The sequence below is a fragment of the Podarcis erhardii genome (genome assembly GCF_964252035.2).
Source record: "Podarcis erhardii genome assembly, chromosome: 10".
Lineage (NCBI taxonomy): Eukaryota > Metazoa > Chordata > Lepidosauria > Squamata > Lacertidae > Podarcis > Podarcis erhardii.
Window position 1 is genome coordinate 50,014,826 of NC_138500.1, and position 25,214 is coordinate 50,040,039.

General features: G+C 42.3%; 1 protein-coding gene and 1 long non-coding RNA gene across 4 annotated transcripts in view; one reads left to right on the forward strand and one right to left on the reverse strand.

The window, feature by feature from the left end:
* ARID2 (AT-rich interaction domain 2) overlaps window positions 1–25,214 on the reverse strand; it is a 104,807-nt gene that overhangs the window by 3,395 nt on the left and 76,198 nt on the right. For 2 of the 3 annotated variants that reach the window (XM_081877782.1, XM_081877783.1), the window contains 4 exons: window positions 21,839–24,708; window positions 5,980–6,125; window positions 4,902–5,040; window positions 805–890 (listed from right to left, as the gene is read on the reverse strand). In XM_081877782.1, the coding sequence (XP_081733908.1) occupies window positions 805–890; window positions 4,902–5,040; window positions 5,980–6,125; window positions 21,839–24,708 (3,241 nt within the window). The remainder of the gene's footprint in view (window positions 1–804; window positions 891–4,901; window positions 5,041–5,979; window positions 6,126–21,838; window positions 24,709–25,214) is intronic. The other variant, XM_081877784.1, reaches the window with a different exon arrangement.
* LOC309350879 lies at window positions 18,871–19,755 on the forward strand. Its single transcript, XR_014160552.1, has 3 exons — window positions 18,871–19,089; window positions 19,183–19,243; window positions 19,328–19,755. It is a non-coding gene; the product is annotated as an uncharacterized lncRNA (long non-coding RNA).

Here is a 25,214-nt window from a genome sequence, read left to right on the forward strand (position 1 = left end):
TCTTCTATACCATCTCTAAAAGTGACATAAATACAATGAGAAGAGAGGAGGATGAGATGGGAGATTAGGAAGCAGCCCACATATCTTTCTATAATAATTGGTTATGAGTGTGGCCCATGAGCTGAGGGGAGAAACAAGAGCTGTGCTTAGTTCTACGGTGATCCTTTCGTGTGTGGGCAGAGATACTGCATGAGGAAGGATCAGAACTTTTCATGAAGATGAGAGCATTACAAAAGGAGACAATTTGGGTTCCCATTCAAAATGGGATGAACAGGAGTAATGACTTATTCAACTGGCAGTTGAAATTGGAAGGGGGTATAGGTTACTGCTCTCTTTGCATAATGCCTAGTTTCTGTAACTGTGAAGAGATTTTAAAAGGAATAGTAAGGATGGTGGGACCCTTCCGCGACAAAGATATTTAGCGTTCGACCGCTAGAAAAATGCAAAATGGATAGACTCACGAGCAGACATTCTGTACAAATAACACAATCTTCAGTGTACTGTTTGGTGAGCTGTACACAGCATGTACCAAGCAAAAAATACAGATTTGGTGAGCTACATGCCACCCATAAGCTGTCCCACTCTCTGCCACCAAAGGATCAGAAGGAGATGAGGTATTACTCTGGTGATTGGGAATGCGCCCTTGCTGCATCCCCAACAATGCAAGTGTTCATCCAGGAGAACTTAGCCAGCAATCCTAGGCATGCTAAACTGGGACACAGCTTCACTGAACACAGTTGGAATTCTGAGAAAACATGCATAGGATTCTGCTGCTGGATTAATAATGAAGCTCATGTCTCTTACTTTGTGGAAGGTTTTGAACTTCCTGCTTGTCCATGGTCATCTTGTTTTAATCCTGCAAGAAGGGCATCTCTTGAGCAGTGCTTATCCTGTTTGAGAGGAAAAAAAGTTAAATACATAACATAGACCTAGTAGAGAGAGTGGTGTGTGTGTACATAAACATCTCATAAATTGACTGGGGAACATACACAAACACTGCAATTATGCACATTCACATTAATGGGTGGAGACTCTGCACACTGCCCAGTCAATATAGAAAAATCAGCAACATCATATTAAAGAATGTGAATTTGAGACATTTTGTACATTGTGTTGTTATAATTCATTGCCTCGTTATTGATTGAAGAATGAAATGCAATGAAGAAGGAAAACACCATTTGGATAAGCACTCTTCTAGCTACTGCACAGAAGCTAATAGAAAAACACCTGGAAAAGGTCAAACCTACAGCCCGTTGATGAATGAGGTAGAAATATTTAGTGCATCATGTTGCTCTCAGCCATTGTAAAAAAAATGTAATAAATATGAACAAGTTTGATCATGCTTACAGGGAACTGAAAGCACAACATTATGCATGACAACTCAGAAGTAAGTCTCATTGAGTTCAGTGATGCTTACTCCTAGAATAATAATAATAATAATAATAATAATAATAATTTATTATTTGTACCCCGCCCATCTGGCTGGGTTTCCCCAGCCACTCTGGGCGGCTTCTAACAAAGATGAAAAATATACTAAAATGTCACACATTAAAAACTTCCCTGAACAGGGCTGCCTTCAGATGTCTTCTGAATGTCAGGTAGTTGTTTATCGCTTTGACATCTGATGGGAGGGCGTTCCACAGGGCGGGCGCCACTACCGAGAAGGCCCTCTGCCTGGTTCCCTGTAACTTGGCCTCTCGCAGTGAGGGAACCGCCAGAAGGCCCTCGGAGCTGGATCTCAGTGTCTGGGCAGAACGATGGGGGAGGAGACGCTCCTTCAGATATACTGGACTGAGGCCGTTTAGGGCTTTAAAGGTCAGCACCAACACTTTGAATTGTGCTTGGAAACGTACTGGGAGCCAATGTAGGTCTTTCAAGACCAGTGTTATATGGTCTCGGCGGCCGCTCCCAGTCACCAGTCTAGCTGCCGCATTCTGGATTAGTTGTAGTTTCCGGGTCACCTTCGAAGGTAGCCCCACGTAGAGCGCATTGCAGTAGTCCAAGCGGGAGATAACCAGAGCATGCACCACTCTGGCGAGACAGTCTGCAGACAGATAGGGTCTCAGCCTACGTACCAGATGGAGCTGGTAAACAGCTGCCCTGGATACAGATTTGACCTGTGCCTCCATGGACAGCTGTGAGTCCAAAATGACTCCCAGGCTGCGCACCTGGTCCTTCAGGGGCACAATTACCCCATTCAGGACCAGGGAATCCTCCACACCTGCCCGCCTCCTGTCCCCCAAAAACAGTACTTCTGTCTTGTCAGGATTCAACCTCAATCTGTTAGCCGCCATCCATCCTCCAACAGCCTCCAGACACTCACACAGGATCTTCACCGCCTTCACTGGTTCTGATTTAAAAGAGAGGTAGAGCTGGGTATCATCCGCATACAGATGAACACCCAGCCCAAACCTCCTGATGATCTCTCCCAGTGGCTGCATGTAAATGTTGAAAAGCATGGGGGGAGAGGACAGAACCCTGAGGCACCCCACAAGTGAGAGTCCAGGGGTCTGAACACTCATGCCCCCCCACCACTTTCTGAACACGGCCCAGGAGGAAGGAACGGAACCACCGTATGACAGTGCCACCAGCTCCCAGCCCCTCAAGACGGTCCAGAAGGATGTTATGGTTGATGGTATCAAACGCCGCTGAGAGATCCAGCAGAACTAGGATCAGCTCTCACCTTTGTCCCTAGCCCGCCGGAGATCATCAACCAGTGCGACCAAGGCAGTTTCAGTCCCATGATGAGGCCTGAATCCCGACTGGAAGGGATCCAAATGGTCCGCTTCTTCCAGGCGTGCCTGGAGTTGTTCAGCAACCACTCGCTCAATCACCTAGCCCAAGAATGGAAGATTTGAGACTGGGCGATAGATGGCCACCGTGGCTGCATCTAAAGATGGTTTTTTAAGAAGCGGTTTAATAACTGCCTCTTTCAGCGGGTCTGGGAAGGCTCCCTCACGGAGGGAAGCATTCACCACCCCATGAAGCCCATCGCCCAGCCCTTCCCGGCTTGCTTTTATTAGCCAGGATGGGCAAGGATCAAGGAGACAAGTGGTTGGCTTCACTCATCCAAGCAGCCTGTCCACATCCTTGGAGGTAACAGATTGGAATTGATCCCACACAACTTGACTAGACAGAAAAGTGAGTATCAGATTGCAGTGGGTGGTTCACAACATTAAATTAGGAAGAAGAACAAAACATCAGTAAAACAATTCATGGATAAGGATATAAACACAGCAGCATTAAAACCACTCAGGAGGTTAAAATGCTTTCAAAGCCTGGGAAAATAAAATGGTATTTGCTCTGCATTTTATTACTATCAAATTATATATATATATATATATATATATTTGCTTTCGTAGATTTTCACGGGTACAGGAATGCAGGTTTTGGTGTCCTCGGGTGTCTTCCCGTGTAAAAATTTCCAGACATCTGGAAATTAGCCCTCCCCACAAAAACTGACACCAGATCCAGAGGCACACAGAACGCCAACACCAATCAACCACACCAGACCCAAACCCAGACCCTCTCCACAGATGAATTACAGACACCATCCAGTAGCCAATCCATGGTGGCACCTCCGGATGCTGCACCCCCCTGCAATCCCTACACAGATCTGGCTGACACAAGCCACAAAACCACAGCTCGCCCCTATACACGAAGCCAAGCCAGAGCACAACTAAGTACAGTACAGCCATCTTCTCAGGAAAACTCTTCACAAAGTTCAAGAGGTCAAGACACAAAGACTTTAACAACTAATCCACACCTAATGACCCACCTAAGTGGTACTCAAGATATCACTCAAGAAATCACTCAAGATATCTCTCAAGTAATTAAGGAACAAAAGAAGAAAAGGCACACTAGCCTGGGAACTTCCTCTCTGCCCAGAACATTGGAGGCTATACACCACACCCCCTCTACAGTATTTATAGGAACTCAAACACTGAGATCCTGCTCTGTTCCAGTAACAAGAAGCCGAAAGCACCAGCCTGAAGATGACGAGTGAGACCTCGTCGAAACGTCGCCTAGACACCCCAACTTTTACACGGGAAGACACCCGAGGACACCAAAACATATATATATATATATATATATATATATATATATATATATAGTGATAAGACTTTTGGTTTGAAACTGACTGCAAGCCCCTGAATTACAGCACCCTGTTGTTCTATAGCTGGGCCTTCTGCTGTCTCCCAATATAGTGCATAAAGGTAAAGGGACCCCTGACCATTAGGTCCAGTTGTGACCGACTCTGGGGTTGCGGTGCTCATCTCTCTTTACTGGCCGAGGGAGCCGACGTACAGCTTCCGGGTCATGTGGCCAGCATGACTAAGCCGCTTCTGGCAAACCAGAGCAGCGCACAGAAACGCCATTTACCTTCTCGCCGGAGCGGTACCTATTTATCTACTTGCACTTTGACATGCTTTCGAACTGCTAGGTTGGCAGGAGCAGGGACTGAGCAACGGGAGCTCACCCTGTTGCGGGGATTCGAACCACCGACCTTCTGATCGGTAAGTCCTAGGCGCTGTGGTTTAACCACCCACGTCCCAATATAGTGCATAGAAGGAAGTTATTTCACCTCATGATGCACATGCTCCACCCCATCTATAAGCTATTAGAGGCTCAAGCTGGCAAATTCTCTCCTCACAATTCCCCCTTCATTCTCCCCTCCCCACATCCACAATCTTAATTTACTGTAGTTCCTGAAGGCCACTGAGCATGCTCAGATCACACTGGACTGCTTTTTCTGCACTGTTTCTGAGCCTGCCATTCTTGGCATTAGAAGGAATGTGCACCACTTACTTTCTAGCATAGAATTTTTATATTTATATGAAAATAATGCCTTTCAAATTTCACATCAATACTGAGAAAAGGGATAGGAGACCAATTTCTACCTGCAAGTGGGTAATGAAGGAAAACCTTTGCCGCTGGAAAGGTTCACAGCCCTCCCATAAACACTGTCCAGGGTAGACGTCTTTTCCTCCATGTTCAGTTGCAGCATGATAGAAAACCTGGGATGGTGTTTGAAACCACCTGGAAAATGTAATACATTTAAACTCAGGCGAAGAAGGAATACAATTTTGCTAAAAATTTTGTTGCCTGAGCAATCAACATGAATACTGAAAAATAAAAATGCAAGAAATGGCAAATGTTAATTATTCAGAACTTTGACTTACTATCGCTAAGGGTTGCTTGCTGCAAAAGACAATACAGTGCAATACATTGGCACCTCGGTTTTCAAACGTAATCCGTTCTGGAAGACTGTTCCGAGTTCTGAAACGTTCGAAAACTGAAAACTCAATAGCCTACAGCTAGACCTCAGGATCTTGCACTCAGTGGAAGCCGCGTGGCATGTTTGACTTCTGAGGCGTGTTCGAAAACTGAAGAATTTACTTCCGGGTTTACGGAGTTAGAAAACCGAAATGTTTGTCAACGGAGACGTTCGAAAACCAAGGTACCACTGAACTTTCATGAAGCAGAAAGGAATGGATTGTACCTTTAAAAAAAAAAAGGTTATAAAGACCTCCCCTTCCCTAAGAAAGAGTTAAACATTTGTAAGACTGACCACTTGTGCAAACAGGTGCTTGAATGGTGCTGAAGATTCTGTTCAACCATTGACACTGAGGGTAAGGGAATAATGTATTTCAAATGAAATTCTCTAAAACCAGTCACTAAAGGTATTGGCTCTCTCACTCTCCCAAAGATCATCTTCAGCTTTGTCTTCCATCTTAAGTGCTTTCTTAAGGAACTCCCTAGCAAAAGAAGACCTTAGTTTCCAGTGGTGGGAAAAGAACCGAGATAGGGTTGCTTTTGTCCATTTCTCTATAAAAAACCCCATTTTTCCTCGGTTAGCTGACAGGTTAGCTGACTGATGGGAAACTTTAAAAAGAATGGGGTCAACAACCACAAATATCATGTTGCATAAAACTAAACCCTTGTAATATATGGGTCAACTCAAAGAAAAACACTTACTTTTTACAGGATTGCCAGAGACACATGAAATTCTGTCCCGGTTTTTTCACTTGTTCTGTGTGCGAACTTGGTACAGTGAACACAGAAGGTGGCAAACTGACAGATGGGCCCTGGACTTGCATTGGTACGGGTGTGACAGGTGTGCTCTGTGGGAAAATTCAAAACAAGGAGGATTTAAATTCCTGCCTGATTATTGTTTATTGAACAATGCAAGATCTGATTTTCACGGAGCACACTTCCAGCGGCAATAGGTGAAACCATAGTCATCAGCAGTTTTGCTATTGACTGCAGAGGGAGATAGATGGTACTCACTGTCTCTAAATAGTAAAATGAAATAAAGGCTGGAGTACTCTTGAGCTATTTACAGACTTTCCCCAATATTCTATAGCAGCTCTATTTTTACGTTTCAGGTTCAACACAGAATTAGATACAGCTTTTAGGAAGCTTTCCAGATGGCAATCTTTCTCTATAGAGATAAAGTGATGGAGCAATTTAACATACTTGTATGAATTTGGCAACTTATCTTTTTTTCAGTCAGAGTAATTTAAAGGATTATCTTTAAAACCACCATGTATATTTGATTTTTCCTTTCACTACCTGTAACAAACGTTAAGTAAAGTTTTGAATGAGCAACTCTCAAGATTTGATCAACCTGTTCATTGTGTATATACCACAACATGTGCACATATGATGTTGGTAAGTAATGGGGTTGTTTTAAGTATTTACCGTAATGGCAGACCTTCACTTTTAAGGGGGGGGGGAAGTAACATATTCCATCTTTCATATAACATTTTAAAATGAAGGTGAGATGTTTGAAATCTCTCCATCAGCATTAACTTTAGCAAGTTAAACATTAGCATGCCAAATAAAACACCAGGCTAAAATCCTTTTCCTCAACATCTGTGATACTTTCCACAATTTGTTTTTCATTTTAATGAGAAACAGGTACCCACCCACCCTGCATTCTGAGGTTCCAGGATGACTATACCATGTGATTTATTTTTGTAAGATTGGTGCTTATATCAATATAGCCTCTTCAAAACACCAACATGCTCACGTTGCCCCACACTGTTTCTTGTATTTGAAAACTTTCACCTAGTGAGAATTGATTCTACCTGATGAAAGGTCATTATTTTGAAAATAAAACAAGTCATAGAGCATGTATTCAGAATTAGATCATTAATTAAATCAAAAGAACAAAATTATTTGCCAAGAGAAATCTGCTAGCCCAATTAATATTAGGTAACAAGCTAAAGATAGGAGCACACACTGAGAAACTGTTTTGTATCCATTGCCTAGCTCAGGGGTCCCAGGGCCCACTTGACACAGCAGAAAATTCCCCCTGAGGCCCACCAGTCACACAATGGTGGTTTAGAGACAAAGCCAACCACAAAATGGTGGGAGATGGAGGCAGAGTTTGGCATAATCACCTGACAATTAACAGTATCATTTTCTATACATAAATAATCCAGTTTTGGAAGTTACTAATTTCTTTTCCACCACATTTTCCCTTGTGGCAAGGAGTTCCACAGTTCAGCTTTCCTTAAGCTAAATACAGACATTTGCTATACAGTCGTACCTTGGTTTACGAACCTAATCTGTTCCGAAGTCTGTTCTTAAACCTAACTGTTCTTAAACCAATGTGTGCTTTTCCATAGAAGTGGGAGACTCAATTTACAAATGGAACACACTCAACAGGAAGTGAAACATGTTCTTATTCCAAGGCAAAGTTCACAAACCAAAACAGCTATTTCTGGGTTTGCAGCATTCTTAATCCATGTTGCTCATAAACTAAGCTGTTCTTAAACCAAGGTACCACTGTGATGATGATGATAATAATAATAATAATACCGACATTTGCTCCGGAGGTATTGTGAAAGTCTTCCCACTTTAGGCAGAATTTGCTGATCCAGATGCTCCAGATGGTGAAGGCTTTTTATACTGTATTTTCCCTTTTCATCCTCACATGCTTCTCAAAAGTATTTTTATCCATTACCTGTAATTTCTCCTCCTATTCTCCTTTCACATTTAACCTTTACCTTATCTCTCAACCAAACTGCCAGCTTCTTTCACCCTTCCTTCCTGGTCCTTTTACATGAACTTCTTTCTGTTACAGCTTTCCTGTCTGCTCTCCTTCCTTATTATTCACAGTTTATTTATGTTACTACCACAATCTTTATTTTTGTCTTCCTATTATTATTATTAAAATTTGTATACCACCCTTCATCTGTAGATCTCAGGGTGGTTCACAGCATAAAAATACAAGAAGAAAAAAAACACAAAATATAGAATAAGAACAAGGACAAAAACCAATCAAGCCAATAAAAAGGTAAAGATAAAGGGACCACTGACTATTAGGTCCAGTCGTGACAGACTCTGGGGTTGCGGCGCTCATTTCGCTTTATTGGCTGAGGGAGCCGGAGTATAGCTTCCAGGTCATGTGGCCAGCATGACTAAGCCGCTTCTGGCGAACTAGAGCAGCGCATGGAAACGCCGTTTACCTTCCCGCTGGAGTGGTACCTATTTATCTACTTGCACTTTGACGTGCTTTCGAACTGCTAGGTTGGCAGGAGCAAAGACTGAGCAACGGGAGCTCACCATGTTGCGGGGATTCGAACCACCGACCTTCTGATCGGCAAGTCCTAGGTTCTGTGGTTTAACCCACAGCGCCACCCACGTCCCTGTAATCAAGCCAATAATCCCCCCAAACACATTTAAAGGGATCTAGGTGGCTCCAGCCAAACCTCCCTGGAAAGAGCATTCCACAAATGGGAAGCCACTGCAGAAAAGGCCCATTTCCTGTTGCCACTCTCCAGACCTCTCATGGAAGAAGCACATGAAGAAGGGCCTCAGAAGAACACTGCAGGGTCCAGGTAGATTCATATGGAGAGGGGTAGTCCTTGCAGTATTGTGGTGCAGATCCATTTAAGGAATTATAGGTCAAAGCCAGCACTTTGAATTGGGCCTGGAAACTAACTGGTAGCCAGTGCAGTTCTGACACTATCTGCTCAAGCCATCTTGCCGTGGTGAGCAGCCTGGCTGCTGAATTTTGCACAAGCAGAAGTTCTCAAACTGTCCCTACGTATAATGTATTGCAGGAATATAACCAAAGGTTACCAGAGCATAGACAACAGTTATCTCAGTTTCTATTGCCCTTCAACACCTCCCAAGACCTCCCTTCCCACATCCTCCTTTGTATCCTGGCCACCTTTAATCAGCAGACAAGGAGTTTCTGGAGCTGGTACTAGTCAGACTAAAAGGCTACAGCATGACTATAAGGTGGGGAAGGCTGTGGCACTGAGGCACAGCAGAAAGTGGTTTAATGTCCACTGTTTCAGAAACATCGGGCAAGCAGAAGTTGGTATAGGAAAACAATTACCTGTATCTGACCAGCTTTTGCCATATAGTACATGGTAAACTATAGTCATATGAGGTCCCCCCCTTAAATAAATGCAAAATATATAGAATTCCAGCAAGATCATTTAAACAAACCATCATTAAAAGGAGCGAACAAGTGTAAGACTGAGCACAAGACCTTTTAAAAAGCACCCTGGGCTTATTTTTCTCAACATTTTCTATGAAGGAACATAACCATGAGCATACTATGCCTAGTAAAGGTAAAGGGACCCCTGACCATTAGGTCCAGTCGTGGCCGACTCTGGGGTTGCGGCGCTCATCTCGCTTTATTGGCCAAGGGAGCCGGCGTACAGCTTCGAGGTCATGTGGCCAGCATGACTAAGCCGCTTCTGGCGAACCAGATCAGTGCACAGAAACAGCGTTTACCTTCCCACCGGAGCGGTACCTATTTATCTACTTGCACTTTGACGTGCTTTCGAACTGCTAGGTTGGCAGGAACAGGGACTGAGCAACCCGTCGCAGGGATTCGAACTGCCAACCTTCTGATCGGCAAGCCCAAGAGGCTCAGTGGTTTAACCCACAGATGCAAAAATTATAAAAGCCAAGTTTCAGTTGTATGCCTCCTGAAAAAAAAACCAAAAACCACACACCTAAAGATCAGCATAAGTTCAAAGACCTCTTCAAGAATGCTCTTACATAAATTAAGGAGAAACTGAACTAAATGCAAGGAGCATAGAGATAATTCAGACTGAAAAATGAATAGCCTGTGTGGCATGAATTTTATTTTATTTTATTGCCTTACTGACAATAGATTACTGAAATTTAACTCTCAGTACATTCATGTTATTCAAAAGTGAATAACAGTCAAATGATAAGCTTAGTCACTCCATCTGGGAACTTCAATGGCTCTATACACAGCAACACATAATAGCTCCTGGAGCTATGCACCTGCTTTGCAGCAACTAGCCTGACCATATCAAGGTGAGGCTGCAGCCAATGGCTTTGGAGCTGCTTGAAGTTTTGCCAATCTGCTTTCCACAGAAGCCTATTTAAATAGGATGGATCAAGTAAGTGCTTATGAAGAAGGGGGAACTGGAAAAGGGAGTCAGAAAGTCGACATTTTTCAAGCCCCAGAATAAACCGATTTCTTACTTTTGGAAAACTGGCCCAATATCAAGCACTTCTATGATAAACCAATAATGGGAGGGAAGCATAGCTAAACTTAACAGATGTTTCTGGAAAGTCAAATAAAACAAGCTTCCAGGTAAGTTAATACATAGCTCTCTCAATCACCAATCACAAAAGCAATGCCCTCAAAGGAAAAATACAGAAAGATAATAGAAAGCTAAAAATGATGCCAATTCCTTCCTGTCTCAAACTGTAGCAAATTAGTTGTCCAGATGAAGCTACAAACACAATGCAAAACACTTTAACAATGTGCAATGTTTGCAATTCCTTCTGTTGTTTTAAACAGCACACCAAGCTAGGTGTTTTTCCCATTTGCTAAAATCCAACTGGGTTGAAATGAGCCATCTGCTTGTTGGTGTTGCTGAGACGGTGTAATGTTTATTTAGTGCCCTCCATTTGCCAGTTGCTTTTCAGAGGACAAGAATTTTGCTAACTCTGCCCAAAACTGCTTAAGTAAGATGGACAGGATCAAGACAAAAAGGAAGAAGCCACTCAGCCTTGGTTTACTACTGAGCAGAGCCTCTGGCAAAGAACCAGGAAAAACAGCCATCAGATTTTTGTGAGGAGTCAATTTTACATCAGGGTCCATCACTATGCTAATTTGCGTGCAATGTTGGTTATTCTCCCAATCTGGCCTTAATGCACTCTTCACGCCAAGATTTATTTGTTTTTTAGCTATCCCATTTGAAAAAGGAGAATCAATTATCCATTCCATCCCTTTAATGCCAATTCTCTCATGATGCTGAGGAATCTCTACATCTGGGATCTCTACTGAAAACTAGTGGCAGAGAGCCAATAAACCAAAAGGAAAACACACGGCTAAAGAGATTCATACTTGTGCAATTGGGTTTCCTGCTCTTCCACGGCTTGAGCTGGAGCCCTGAAACCGTGAGCAGGCCAGTTGCATCTGCAAAGGATAAAATCAATGCTGCAGGTTTAACCCAAATTGTTCTTAGACTACATCATCCACAGCATATTTTTAAAGCACATGGCTTCTCCGATGGGAACTGTAGTTTAAGGGTAATGAAAATTGTAGCTCTGAGAAGTAAACAACAGTTCTCAGGATTCTTTGGGGAAGAAGTTATGTACTTTAAAGATGGTTTGAAATGCATGGTCTATTACTGTTCTACAACACAAGGTGTATGCACTGAAAGTTGGATTTGGATCTGCACGGGATACCAAGAAAAAGGTGGCCCCAAATCTCTTCTTATCACCTCAGCTGTGAATCTGGCCTGGAAAAGAAAGGTGAACATGGTCCCAGCAGCAGCAGCATCTTACCAGTCTTCACATATATACAAAAATGTGTGGGTAATTAGATTACCATTGCAATACAGTTTGTGGGTTAAAAAAAAAAGACTGTAAAGGCATTAAATCAAAATACATTACAGTTCCTAACTCACTCTTTGGGAATTTAGGGTACTGAATCATAAATGCAAACTGTCCTCGGAATACGCTGCTTCCTTCACAAGCCCATTTTGTATGGTTCATTATTCAAATACATACTACACAGAAATGAAACTATTATTTAAAGGTTACCATTAGTACAATTCAAAGTGCACATAAGCAAAATATACATAATTCAAATAGCAAGAATTTTGTGATAACTGGGAGCGTATATATTTATCTTAACACATTACAGACACTGCAGCTTGAATCTGATATGGGAAAGCAGCCAATTCAAAAAACAACAATAAATATATGATAGCTTAACAGTAATGAAACTGATAATAAATAAGATTACTCTCACTCAAAGGACTAAACATTCTCTCCCCCCCCCACCCCAAAACAATTTTTCATTTATCCTATCATTCAAAATATGTATTTTTAAAGCTTCAAATGTGGCAAAGATAAACGTTAGGCATAAAGGAACCAATCTTTTGAGGTATTTTCACAAACTGCTCAACTCAAACAATGTAACTGCTGGTGACAGAAAAGGTGATTACTTCCCCATGACACCATACAAGGTACATATATTTTTAATTATAAGCACTCTAGTCCTGAGTGCAACTAATGTGAAATATATTACCTGAAATTTTTATCCTTCCCATTTAACAAGAGTCTGAATTTTGGGCATCACAATAAATCACCCTATGAATCAGAACAGTAGTGGTTAAATCATATATGGGGCAGAATAGGAGATACACGCAGGTCCCACTATCCAAACGCTGGTTATATAAAAAGTCACGTATCCAAACCCCTGTATACACACCGCTAATCTGAACAGCCAAACCTGCATGTAGTACTGTAACCAAACATGCAGTCTTAAACAAGTGTTACCCTTTTCTGTTTTGCCAGAAAACATGATGGGAGGGGGAGAATGGGGGAGAGATTGAACAAGTAAGCATTTTCCCTCATTTGCCTTTTGTAAGGTTTCAGATGGTTTTCGTGTGTGTGTGTGTGATTTTGGAGTCAAAATCCTATGGACAGGAACACATTAGAAAGTTCCTCATAGGAATAAATGGAAAAGTTGACCCGTTATGCAAACACTTGTCTTAACAAACGATTTCCTGAGAACGCATTGTGTTCATATAGCGAGACCTGCGTCTAGTGGGTTATTTCCATCACTTAGTAAATGCAGTATCTTAAAACATAGTTCACTGAATGTTAGCAGAGATTAAAGAAACTGAAATACATACAGTGGTACCTTGGGTTAAGAACTTAATTCGTTCTGGAGATCCGTTCTTAACCTGAAATACCACTTTAGCTAATGGGGCCTCCTGCTGCTGCCATGCCGCCACTGCGCAATTTCTGTTCTCATCCTGAAGCAAAGTTCTTAACCCGAGGTACTATTTCTGAGTTAGCAGAGTCTGTAACCTGAAGCGTCTGTAACCCGAGGTACAACTGTAGTTTGGTTGATAGAATTTGTTATACAATTCAAACATCATCAAGATACACTATGTCCACAGTACTTCCCTGATCCACCAAGTCTGTAATTCCGTCAAAAAAAGTAATCAGATTGGTCTGGCATGACTTATTTTTGAGAAACCCATGCTGGGTCTTAGTAATCATAGCATCCCTTTTCTAAATGCTCACAGACCGACTGTTGAATTATCTGTTCCAGGACCTTCCCTGGGTCTTCCTTCTTCACATTTGTGAAGATGGGGACAAGATTTGCTTGCCTCCAGGTTTAGCCCATCCATTTAGCAGAGTGAGGCTACCACCTCAGGCAGCTGATTTGGGATGTCATGAAAAGGCACCAAATATTTGTCATTTATTATTACTGCATTTTTACTGACAGTGAAAGGGGACAGGTGGTTGTAGATTGTTTTTTTTGCCTCATGTGTTAAAATAAGTTGAATGGCCTTGAATAGTAGGCATCAATATTGTGGCAAGAGGAGCATCATTTGCAGTTTCACCTCAAACAGCAAAATGTCCTGGGCTGGCCCAGTCAAACATTGATTCCATGTATTCAAAATGAAAGAGTAGGAAAACTGCATATAAAGCCCAACATATAAAAGATGCAAATTATCTTGAGATTCTTTATTCAAGAACTAAGTTTAAAAACAACCCCTTCTCATGCTGACAGGCTTGCAAGTCTGAGTGGTTTTAAATTCATCCACAGCTTTCGAGGATAAAAGGTGTTATAACCAAGACAGTGTCTGGAAACATATGCAAGTTTCTCAAATATAAGACAAAGAAGAAATACAATACTCTAGGTTACAAGGCCTTAAACAGCAGTGCCATGGTTAAAGAAAAAAAAGTATTTTGAACTGCAGCCTGATCAAACTAGTTCAGTATCATTGTATGTGGTCTGAGCTAAATGTTTGGCTCTATCCTTTATTTGCAAGTGAACTGATGTCCAGGAGAGGTCAATCTGCTCCAGAAATCTACAGTACATTAAAAACCAAGAGTCAGTCATAAGGGCAGCTTGGCCCATCTGTTCTCAAAGATATATTTTAGAAAAGCTGTGTTCCTCATCTAGATGGATGCCTTATGGTGCACTGAAGGCACATAAACCTCTGCCCTTAAGAGAACTGTAGGACTACTTGGATGCAAGCATAATGTACTCTCTATAGAATGATTCTGTACAGAATCCAGTAAAAAAATTCACAGATTTCTGCAGCATTTAAGAAGTGTGTATCCTTTGTCAATAAATGTAAAGAACGATTGTAACTAGAGCCCTATTGGATCCATGAAAGGGCTTCCTAGTCTACAATCCCATTTCTAGCACTGCTAGAAAAAGCCAACAAGTAGGACCTGATAGCAACAGCCCTTCCTTGCTATTGATCTTGCAACAACTGGTAGGTTTCATTGTGCTATCATGGCAAACAGCCACTGATAGACCATCCTTTATGAACTTGCTTAGTGAATTCCATTAGTTAAATATCTGCTGTGTGAAGCAGTCCTTTGTCTGTTCTGAATCTACTGCTAATGAAGTTCATCTTGAGAAAGGTGAATGGAAGAAGGTTCATAGGACAGCCACTTATGCCCCTTGAAAAGCCTCTCCAGAGCATCAAGGTGTCTTGAACAATGCGACAAGGTCCAGGCATCAATGCTGGACTCCTGCAGCCCCTCATACTCCATCCTACATTGGTCAGGACCACCCTCCTCAACCCACCAAACTGGGTACGTTTCGCCTGCTTGTATCCCATCCCACACTGTTCAGGAGAGCTCAACCCCCTAGGGATGCTTTTCTGTGGATCCAGGCAGCAGCAAGAGGGAGGAAGGAATTGAAATTTCATTCTGTAAATTCCCTTCTACTCACTCGTCTTAGAATCCAAAACTACAGGTGCAATTCAACAGTGCTAAGCAGATTGTTCCATCAATGGAAGCATTTCTGCTTGCCAGCTGGAACAACCCCATCTCGCAATGCCCTCAGGGTTCTGGTAGTAATCCTGACCTCCCCAAGCAGATCTGGTGAGGCGGGAAGTGGTGCATCGGTGTGAAAAGTCCTGTTGCACTAGCAGGATTCATTGCTTCCACTAGCTTAACAACTTAATTAAATTCAGCCCTATTGTCTCTCCAAAGCCCAGCTCTGAAATGCGGGCAATAAAGAACATATCCTTTCTTGTTTTCACAGTTTCCAGACCAAGTCCATGGCTTCTCACATTAAAAAGGCTGTCAGGAAACAGACCAGGAAAGACATCAGTCGGAGAGTTTGAAGGAGAACTGGGCTACATAGCCAATTGGTTTGATGCAGTGTCTCAGCTTCAGACTGCCATAGGTTTGTTTTAGCATAATTAAGCTGAAAGTGTTAACAAGTTGCTCCTCAGCAAAAAACCAAAAACAAAAGAGCTTTGGAAAAATTAAACAATTCCCAAATGAATCTGTGAACAGAGTAGCCGGAATGCAAACATGTATAGAATATCCATGTTAATAGAGATCTGAATTACATTCGACTTTCTTGGCGCCTGCACACTGGATGCCACATTTCTAAAAAGAGGCCCAAACCATACAGTAGTTACACATTTCAGGGGGTTTCAATTTCACGGGTGAGGGTACAGGCCCCATTAAAACATGGTGGTCATTCAATAGGGGAATGTCAGGTGGGCCACAGGAGTACATTTCCACTCCTCTACCTCATTGTTAACATACACCAATTTTGTGTGTTGCACTGGGTACCAGTACGTTTCTAGCCTAATTCAAAGCGTTTAACCTTTCAAAACTATAAATGGATTGGGGCTGTGTTATCTAAAGGACTGCCTTCATTCATTATAATCCTGCTCAAACACTTAGATCTGCTGCAGGGGTCCTTCTTTTGTGTCCACGATCAATATCTGTTAGGTTTGTGAGTGCAAGGGGGGGGGGGAGATGGTCTTAATGGTGGCTCCAGCTGACTTTTTGCCCCTGATGTTGCAGTCTTGAAGTGGCCTTTATAGATGTTTGCCTTCGCTACCTTAACTGGGATCACAAGTATGTTAAGAAAGCGGATTTGGAGCTGCTTCCTGACATTAACTGAAAAAAAAATCATAGAATCATAGTTTGAAGGGACTACAAGGCTCATCTAATCCACCCACTGCAATACAGCAATCTTTGGCCCAATGTAGAGCTCAAATCTACTACCCTGAGAAATTATTTAATACTATCTGTTATAGCCATTATTTATAGTTATCACTCTTTTTCTTGAGTATCATTTTGTGAGGATGTGGCCATAAAGCATTTTGCAAATACTTTTAAACAAACAAACAAACAAACAAACAAACAAACAAACAAACAATACAGTTGGAATTTCACTGGAACAGGGCTGAAGTAATCCATGTAAAGAACAACCCAAGGGCATGTCATAACATAACTTAGAGAGACAGGAGTTTTATCATATTAACATACAGATAAAATAGGATAAGGGCCATCACGCTACAAGCAATAGGAACACAATAAATAAATTGACAGTCAAAAGTTATCTGAAGCAGTAGAACATAAAACAAGAAGTTTCAAAAAGTCATCTATGATCAAGATGAAATTTTGCAATTCAGATCACTTGGGTGTATTAACAGAATATACACAAATTCGCACAGCTATTTAGAAACAATCAACATTTTGGAGATGCTCTGAGTAGGTAATAGGGGCTTACTACATAACACAAACACTCAGATGATTTATTTGAGAAGTTGTTCTAACTCTACAAGTATCTAGTAAGCATAGTTACACAAGCGGATGGGGGAGGCACTACAAGCTATGTTTTTGTACAGAGAACATTTTTTACAAAAGTCTCACAAATTAGAATGGTTAGAAGAGTACTTCTGAGACATCATCTACACATTACTATAAAAAACCCCTACTTTTACTTATCAAACTCCTCTTTTACTAAAATACAAGTAAAAAATCTGGATTTGTTTCATTTCTGCTTAGTGTCAATTACAGAAGAATAAAGGAATCTTTGTTACTTTCACCAAAACTTGCAAATCATGTCCTCTCCACAATAAGGCTCTCCTGAGAGTAAGGAGACCCTACTGAATATGACTGGGCTGAGGTGCAATAAGGTCAAGGGTATGTGTGAGGGGGGGACTCCTGAGAATTGGGGAGGGGCACCATCAGTGAGTGGGAATCACCCAATTCAGCGGGGCACCCAACTCTCCAGAGAGGCTTTTCAGGGTGAAGGGAAGAAACAAAAGAAGTCAGCTTCCACAAGTCTTTGACTGCAGACTTTTCTCTGGAACTATTGTCTATAAACAAGAAAAGGCTAACATTTTGACATTTAAAAAAATATAATACAACAACAAAACAGAAAAGGAATGGGGAATGTAGCTGAGCCCAATATCCTTATACAATAACCACAATAATGGTATTTCCTGTAACTCAGATTTCAGTGTCAGTCATCAATCAGTCGTTCAATAGGTAGTGGAACAACAGTCAGTACTGTAGCTCTTAGAGGTTTCAGAAAAATGTACTTTAAAGTTGTCTGGAAACTTCAATCCTGGAGGCAGACTGAAAATGCTGCCCTGCTATAGCAAACATGATTAAGGCATCATTGTTTCTGAGAATTCTCCTACTGACGCTATCACTGTCATCTGAAGAAGTGTGCATGCACACGAAAGCTCATACCAAGAACTGACTTAGTTGGTCTTTAAGGTGCTACTGGAAGGAATTTGTTTTGTTTTGTCATCTGCTGTTACACTACAGGCCATTACCCCCCCTTGACCTAGTAATACTTTCAGGCAGAAAAGGTTCCAATATATGTCCACACATACCAACATTTCCTGAATGAGGAACATATCTTCCAACATTCTAGGTTCATAAACACTTGCAATTCACAGTTCCACCCAGGTTACCATATTTTAATGCAAACTATGCAAGAGAGGACAAGAGTTGCTGTCCCTATAGCGATTGGTGAAGTAATTGATATGATTACAGCAGGAGAACTAAAAAATGCAGAGGGAGTACCAGGGATGGCTGCTGTAATATTTACAATAGCTATGAATCACGCTGAGCATGTACAGAGTTCCTTCATTAGGGAACTACTGCAGCCTTAGAATTAAAGAACAGGCATTCCACAGCAGTTGGCACCCTTATTTCTAAAATATAGAGTCCTTATCAAATTCAAGCATTGCTTCAGCTCCCAAGAAAGAGGAGGAGCTTCAACCCATCAGCTCTCTCTCCCCACAGCCCAAAAGCAATCTCCCTTGCTTTGTCTTCTGGTCCTTCAACCTAGGGACAATCCTCCTGCAACAAGATAACCATGACCCCAAACACACACATTATATTTCTCTGGCACTTCCTCTCCTCTGGCTATGCTCTCCTGCCTCCCTCTTCTGTCTTTCACATTCCTAAAAGGAATGAGAGGCAGACAAGAGGAAAGAACTCTTCCATGCCCTCTCTCATCTTTCTACCCACTTAATAATTGCAGCCTTCTTACCTTAGAGGCTTGACAAGATTTTGTGGCTTGTAAAGGGACAGCAGGATACATAGCAATAGTCTAGCACAATACATGTAGTCTTGATACAAGCAGCTAAACAAACAGGATTGTGATGTCATAATTATGTCATCCAATAGAGGAATGTTTTCAGCCCACCTGCTGGCCAACTTTAAGTACATTTTCATGAAATTATAACTACTGTGAAACTTTTTATTCATGGTCTAGCTACTGGTTCCCAAACCCTTTTCTGTCCAGACCACTTGAAATTTGCTGTAGGCATTCATGACACCACTTAATGATTTTTCAGCCTGTTGTAGTAATTATAATGTACTGGTGCTGTGTGATATTTAACTGCATTTTTACAGACAAACCACAGACCACTTGAATGAAGCTTATGGACCACAGTTTGGGAACCCCTAGACTAAGGTGCTGGCCCAATTAATGGGAAAGACACTGAAATTCAAGACTGAGAAAAATCCTTACCAAAAATAATTTTTCTTCTTGTGCTAGGGTAGATCTTTTTTCAAGCTTTCTGATACCTTTGTCCCCATCCCATGAAGCGTGATCCACAAACATACAAAAACAAGAGGTTGCCGGGAGAAGGGATGTAAATAAAAGAATTCCTGGCATCCAACCACTGAAGGCATGTACATGGTGCTTGTTCCAATGTGGAGATTGCCCACTCTTCAGTCCGGCATCACTCTTCCCTCCAGCAGCACAAATTAGATATTCAACCGGTGGAGGGCTATGAGAGCAGAGTAGTGCAGCTGACTATGTAGCAGGGGACTTTCCCTTTTGTGCGTGAATTCACATACCACATTCTATTTGAGTAGCTTTCCATTTTTCCACATTTAGGGAATGCTTTTGGCACTGACTTGCCTCCATGGAATATCTACACATCCATCAAAAAAATCCTGCCTGTTCAAGAGGATCCTGGGGCATGCTACCTAGAAAGGACCCCAGATTTTCCCAAAGCTGTGTGTTATAGGCACAATTGGTACCAGTGGGCAGGTTGCCTTTCATGGTAGAGTGGATTGACAGCATTAAAACATTATTGGCTTACAACTAACAAAGCACTGATACAACTTAGGAACGTAATTCATATCTCTGGTCACATATCCCACATGGACTGCGGAATTGTATCTGCTTAGACACAGCGTTTCTATTGGCTCTTGCCAAGAGAAGGACACAAAGCAAGATCAGTGTTGCCGATATGTAAGTGAAATATGCTCCATTTCTCCTTTTGATGTGAACTGGATGAAGCTGCGTCAATGCTGAACTTGTACCTGGAGGAATAATAGGTGGGGGCCAACATACTGACGCTGCATCCTGACAAAACAGAGACACTGCTGGTGGACAATAAATATCCATGCTGTTTGGCTAGTAGAGTTACAAATATTTCACATCCGAAAACTGAACACGCTGCAGAGCTCAGGAAGTTGGAGGGTAAAAAAAGAGATGTACAAGATCACCCATAAGTGCTCTGTGGATGATCCTGATGATATATACAACAGAACAGAGATGAATAAATTTGCACATTATGGGCACACCCAGTTGTAATTATACAATCATTCATATTATAGTCTGCAGAAAGGCACAATTCAGCCAAAGCTTAGCGCTTTTCCACGGAAATCAATGCTGCTTAAAAACCTATGCCCTAGTCTCTCTCGCTAAAATCAATGCAACAGAAAAGTGCCAAACTTGGCCTGCTTCTATCCCATTTCCAGTTGTTGCTTTTTTGGCAACTTGACTGTGGAGAAACTGAAGAAAACTAGACTGTTTCTTCTAATGCATCTAAAATGTGTGCATGCTGGATTTCCACAATCAAGTGACCCACTCCCTAAGATTTCATTATGTTTTCTTCAGAACTTCATTTTGGACATGGCTTCAAGGCTTTCCCCCTTTTTCTAATTCCTGTTTGTCATGTTATTCATTTTAATGATGGCTTTGCTAGAGATTTGATTTTCTGCTGTTTTTGTTGTATAGTTTTGGAATGACTGAATATTGTTTAATTTTTTATAAGCCACCATGTGGAAAGGTGGGATATAAATAGATTAAATTGATACAATCTTAAAAAGCATCTGAATGTGCCCCTTTGATATGAGAAACACAGGTGAGCTATATATTCATCTCAGGAGTTTTTAAAGCTGCAAATGTTTATCTCTAGCACACCACCAACAAAATGCACACATCAGGGGAAAGCTAGCAGTTTTACTTTCAGTACTGCAGCTCTATTGTTGAACATAAGGACCCAAAAATAAGTGGAGGTAATGTCACATACATATTGCTTTCATCAAAATGAAGATAATTAACAATATATATAGCAGGTGAAGTAGTAGGAAAAATGATATTGTTTGGTCCAGTGAAGAGACAGTACGTCTACTGATGAAGAGCTGATATTATCCATTTCATGCTCAAATGTCTCAAGCATTTCAATAATCCTCTAATTTTTGTAATTAATCTTTATGCAGAAGAGAAAAAACCTTGCTAATATATCCCTTAGTTACATGTTTGTTTTATACAAAGCTGCATAAGGCATATGTAAAGTATACATGCTGCATAAATAAGACATCAATTGCAAATAGAGGCATTAAGATGCAAAACACAGCCTTGAATGCGACATATGCAGGAACAAAATCACATTAAAACTGTAAAATGCAAGGAAACATCACTCAGTTTTCAGAAGAGAACCCACAATAAAATAAGTGAATACAAAAGGTTTGCCTGTGCATAATCAAATTATATCCTGATAGACTGCAGATCATTTCAGTGAATTTAAGCTGTACTATACTCCCATTGCTTAAACCATAACAGCGAGTGATACCACATCAGTATATGAATGTACAAAACAGTTTTCTTAACATTTCCAAGCTAGTGTACAAAATAATGCAAAAGTGGAATTTGTACATCTCTACACACACACACACACACACACACAGAGAGAGAGAGAGAGAGAGAGAGAGAGAGAGAGAGTTAGAGTTGGGTAGCTAAAATAAGTAAAAACGAAGGCTCTGGACCTACCTGTGTGACCATACTTTGCATGTATGGTACTGGATGTTGCTGTTGCTGTTGCTGCTTTTGCTGAGCAGCACTTTCTATTGCTACTTTTGCTACAGTACTTGGATCTGCTCCAGCTGGCACAGCAACCATAGTTGCACTGCAGCCAGCCTTGTTAGGGTCACTGATTGTAACAATTCTAACTCCTACTTTATTTGGGATTCCTGGAACATTTTCCCTATCGTTATCCTCTGCTGGCCTCTTTACAGTTTTGCATTCTGCTGTGCCATTAGTCGACCGAACTTCAGATGACAGGGTAGCCAGGGGCCCACGAGGTCCTGAGTGTGGAACTGCTATGATTTGATGCCCCTGTATAACAGAGGCCGTTGACTGTGGCGAAACTACTACACTTGGGCGTTGCTGAGGCACATCTGAATTCAAACTTGAAGCTAGAGGTCCATTAGGTACATCAGCAATGGTACCACTAAGTTGCTGGGTTAACAGTTTTGAAGCCTCTTGTGTACTGCTTACAGCAGACGTAGTACCCAAACCTAATACAGGTCCGTTGGAAAATCTTTCCCCTTGATCACCTTTGGCAGCATCTTGTTGTGTGGCATCCATATTCCCTTGTTCTACTGGAGAAATCTCACCATTTCCTACATGATTGGAAGTTTTGTGATTTGGAATGTTTTTGCTTAAATGGGAACCATCGCCTTTTTCAAAGTCACAGATTCCATTAACGAGGGGTTTCCTCAAATCACTTTTAATTTCCTGCGTTTCTGGTTGCTCAGAGTTCTGCTTTCCAAGAGCTCCGTTTTCACCCAAGTCTAACGACGGTCCATTACTGACCTGCGAGAACTGATTGGCCTCATTCTGAGTTTTCCCTGAGTTAGCTGGAGGTAGACTGGAGTCATGTTTTCTTCCGTTTAGAAGACTTCCCGCTTGTGTTTCGTTTTCCTTTGCATCGCCGTTGCTGGTATTTGCAGCTCCTCTTCGGCAAGAAGGGTTCTCCATGACCTCAATTTTACGCTCATGAATATGTAAACCTGTTGCCTCCTTTGCTTCTTCTTCCTTTTGGCAAATGATTTTGTCTCCTTTGAATGGGGGAGCAGCAGCAGAACATGACGATTGTCCGGCTAGAGGTGCCTGGGTAGGTGGAAGCGTTTGCACCTGCAGCCCAACTCCTGCCTGAGTGCCACTCACCGCAATTCCAGCTGGAGCAATGATCGCATTTCCCTGACTCACAGTTGCCGTAGCAAAACTAGTATTTGGCACAACTGTTATGGTGACCTGATTGCCAGAAGTCCCTTGGAAAATGGTTGCTGGACTATTTGAGATCAACTGGCCTGGCAATATTTGTAAATTGGAAATGGGAACTGTTTGGACTGTTCCTTGGGGCTGGATTGCACTCTGCACCAACTGAACGTTTTGCTGTCCAACTAGGAGTGGCTGAGCCGAAGACTGCCCTTGAACTCCAAAACTTGGTGTTTGGTTATTTGCCATCTGATAAACCACTTGAGGGCTGGGAGCTCTTGCGTTGTTTGGAGGAGGAATCTGCGGCGCTGGGAGAATTAGCTTGCCTCCGGGAGTCGATGGGCCTCGCTTAGGAAGCAACAGCTGTTTTATCAGGCTTGACTCACTAGGAGGAGGCTGGCCCACTGCTGGGTTATTTTGCTGCGACTGAACTTGCATCTGTACCTGCTGTTGCTGCTGGACTTGTATCTGTGGCTGGGACGGTGCTGGTGAATGCTGCTGCTGCTGCTGCCTCTTCACAGAAAGCATCTGGCTGACCGTGGGAGGGGGTCCTTGCGTTTGCGGGGTGAGCGGTGGAGAGGATATTACGGTAGGGACTTGATTATTTGAAATTGGTCCAGGTGACGGGGAGGAAGCTGGCGTTAGGTTTGGCTGCCCACCCAACTGGACAGCTTGGCCAGTGGGTATCGAAGCGGGATTGGTAAGAACAATTTGGTGAATGGCTGGTGCGTACGTTGAACCTTGCTGAGCTGGCTGGCTTACGATCACGACACTTTGCTGAGGTGGCGGAGGCTGCTGTTGCTGTGATGGCTGCATGGGCTGCTGTACCACTGTTGCGGGAACTTGCTGAGAAGGGAGGGGCTTTGGTGCAATGTTCTGAAACCCTACTCTAGATGTCGGTGGATTTTGGACGCCAGCGATCGTAACCACCTGTCCAGCAGCAACTTGGAAATTCTGAACTGTAGTAGCAGTAACTATATTGGAAGATGAAGTTGTGACATACTGCTGAGGTGCTATGATGACCGTGTCTTGTTGCTGGTTACCAGCTGTGGACTGCTGAGATGATGTTTGTACTGGCTGTGATGATGTGGTAATGAGCTGTTGACTCTGGGAAACGGCTGATGTGCATGCTGGTATGTTCTGTACTCTGCCAAATATATGGCCCTGAGGTACAGCTTGTTGAATTACCGTAACAGGAGTGCCTGAGGGTATTTGTCCCGGTACCACCGCGTGCAAAGGGGACTGCTGAATTACAGGTTGATGAAGCAAAGTCTGAGAGCTGACAACAGTAACGGAGGGCTGTGGCCCTGCAATGCTAGGATTCTGATTGGAAGGTTGTGCACCACCGCCTACAGCGATAGTAACAGGAACTGCAGACTGGGGAACGGTGCTCTGTATGACTGTGGCCTTGACTACTTCACAAGAAATTGGAGCTTTGTTCTGTATTACCGTCATGGGAGCATTTTGTTGTTGCTGACTGTGAACTGAAGGGTTCTGTAGTATCCTGGAGCCAGTCTGTACCACTGTAGGTGCACCTTGAATAGGAAAAGACATTTGTGTTGCAGTTAGAGTTGAAGACTGATTGTTAATAGAGGTCCTTGGAAAATAGTTTCCAACACTTGGCGGTCCATGTGGGAGTCCTGTAGACCAAATAAAGTGGGGGGGGGGGAGGCCATTAGTGGGAACCTTGAGATTATAGCAAGCAACATTTCAAAGTAGAAGTATTATTAGTTAACTTAAACATGCATGGTTTTTTAATTAGCTTTGGAGTCAGCACTAACCACAGACTTTGTACATACCAGACAGAGGTTCAAGTATCTATCACTGTACTTGGTGTCCATGTATGTCCCTTCCTCTCCTTATAACTCCAAGGGCCAACAATGGTGTGGAATGCCATCATAAGGAGATAAAGAACTACAGAACTTTTAGAAGACATCTGAAGGCAGCCATGTATCAGTAAGTTTATAATGTTTGACTTTTCATGTTTTTATATATGTTGGAAGCAGCCCAGAGTGCCTGAAGCAATCCAGCCAGACGGGTGGGGTATAAATAATAAAATTGTTGTTGTTGTTATGGTTCACCCCAGCTGAATGCCCAATTTGCCAGGTACACATGACCTGCTCTTGGATAACATCAGTGTGCTACA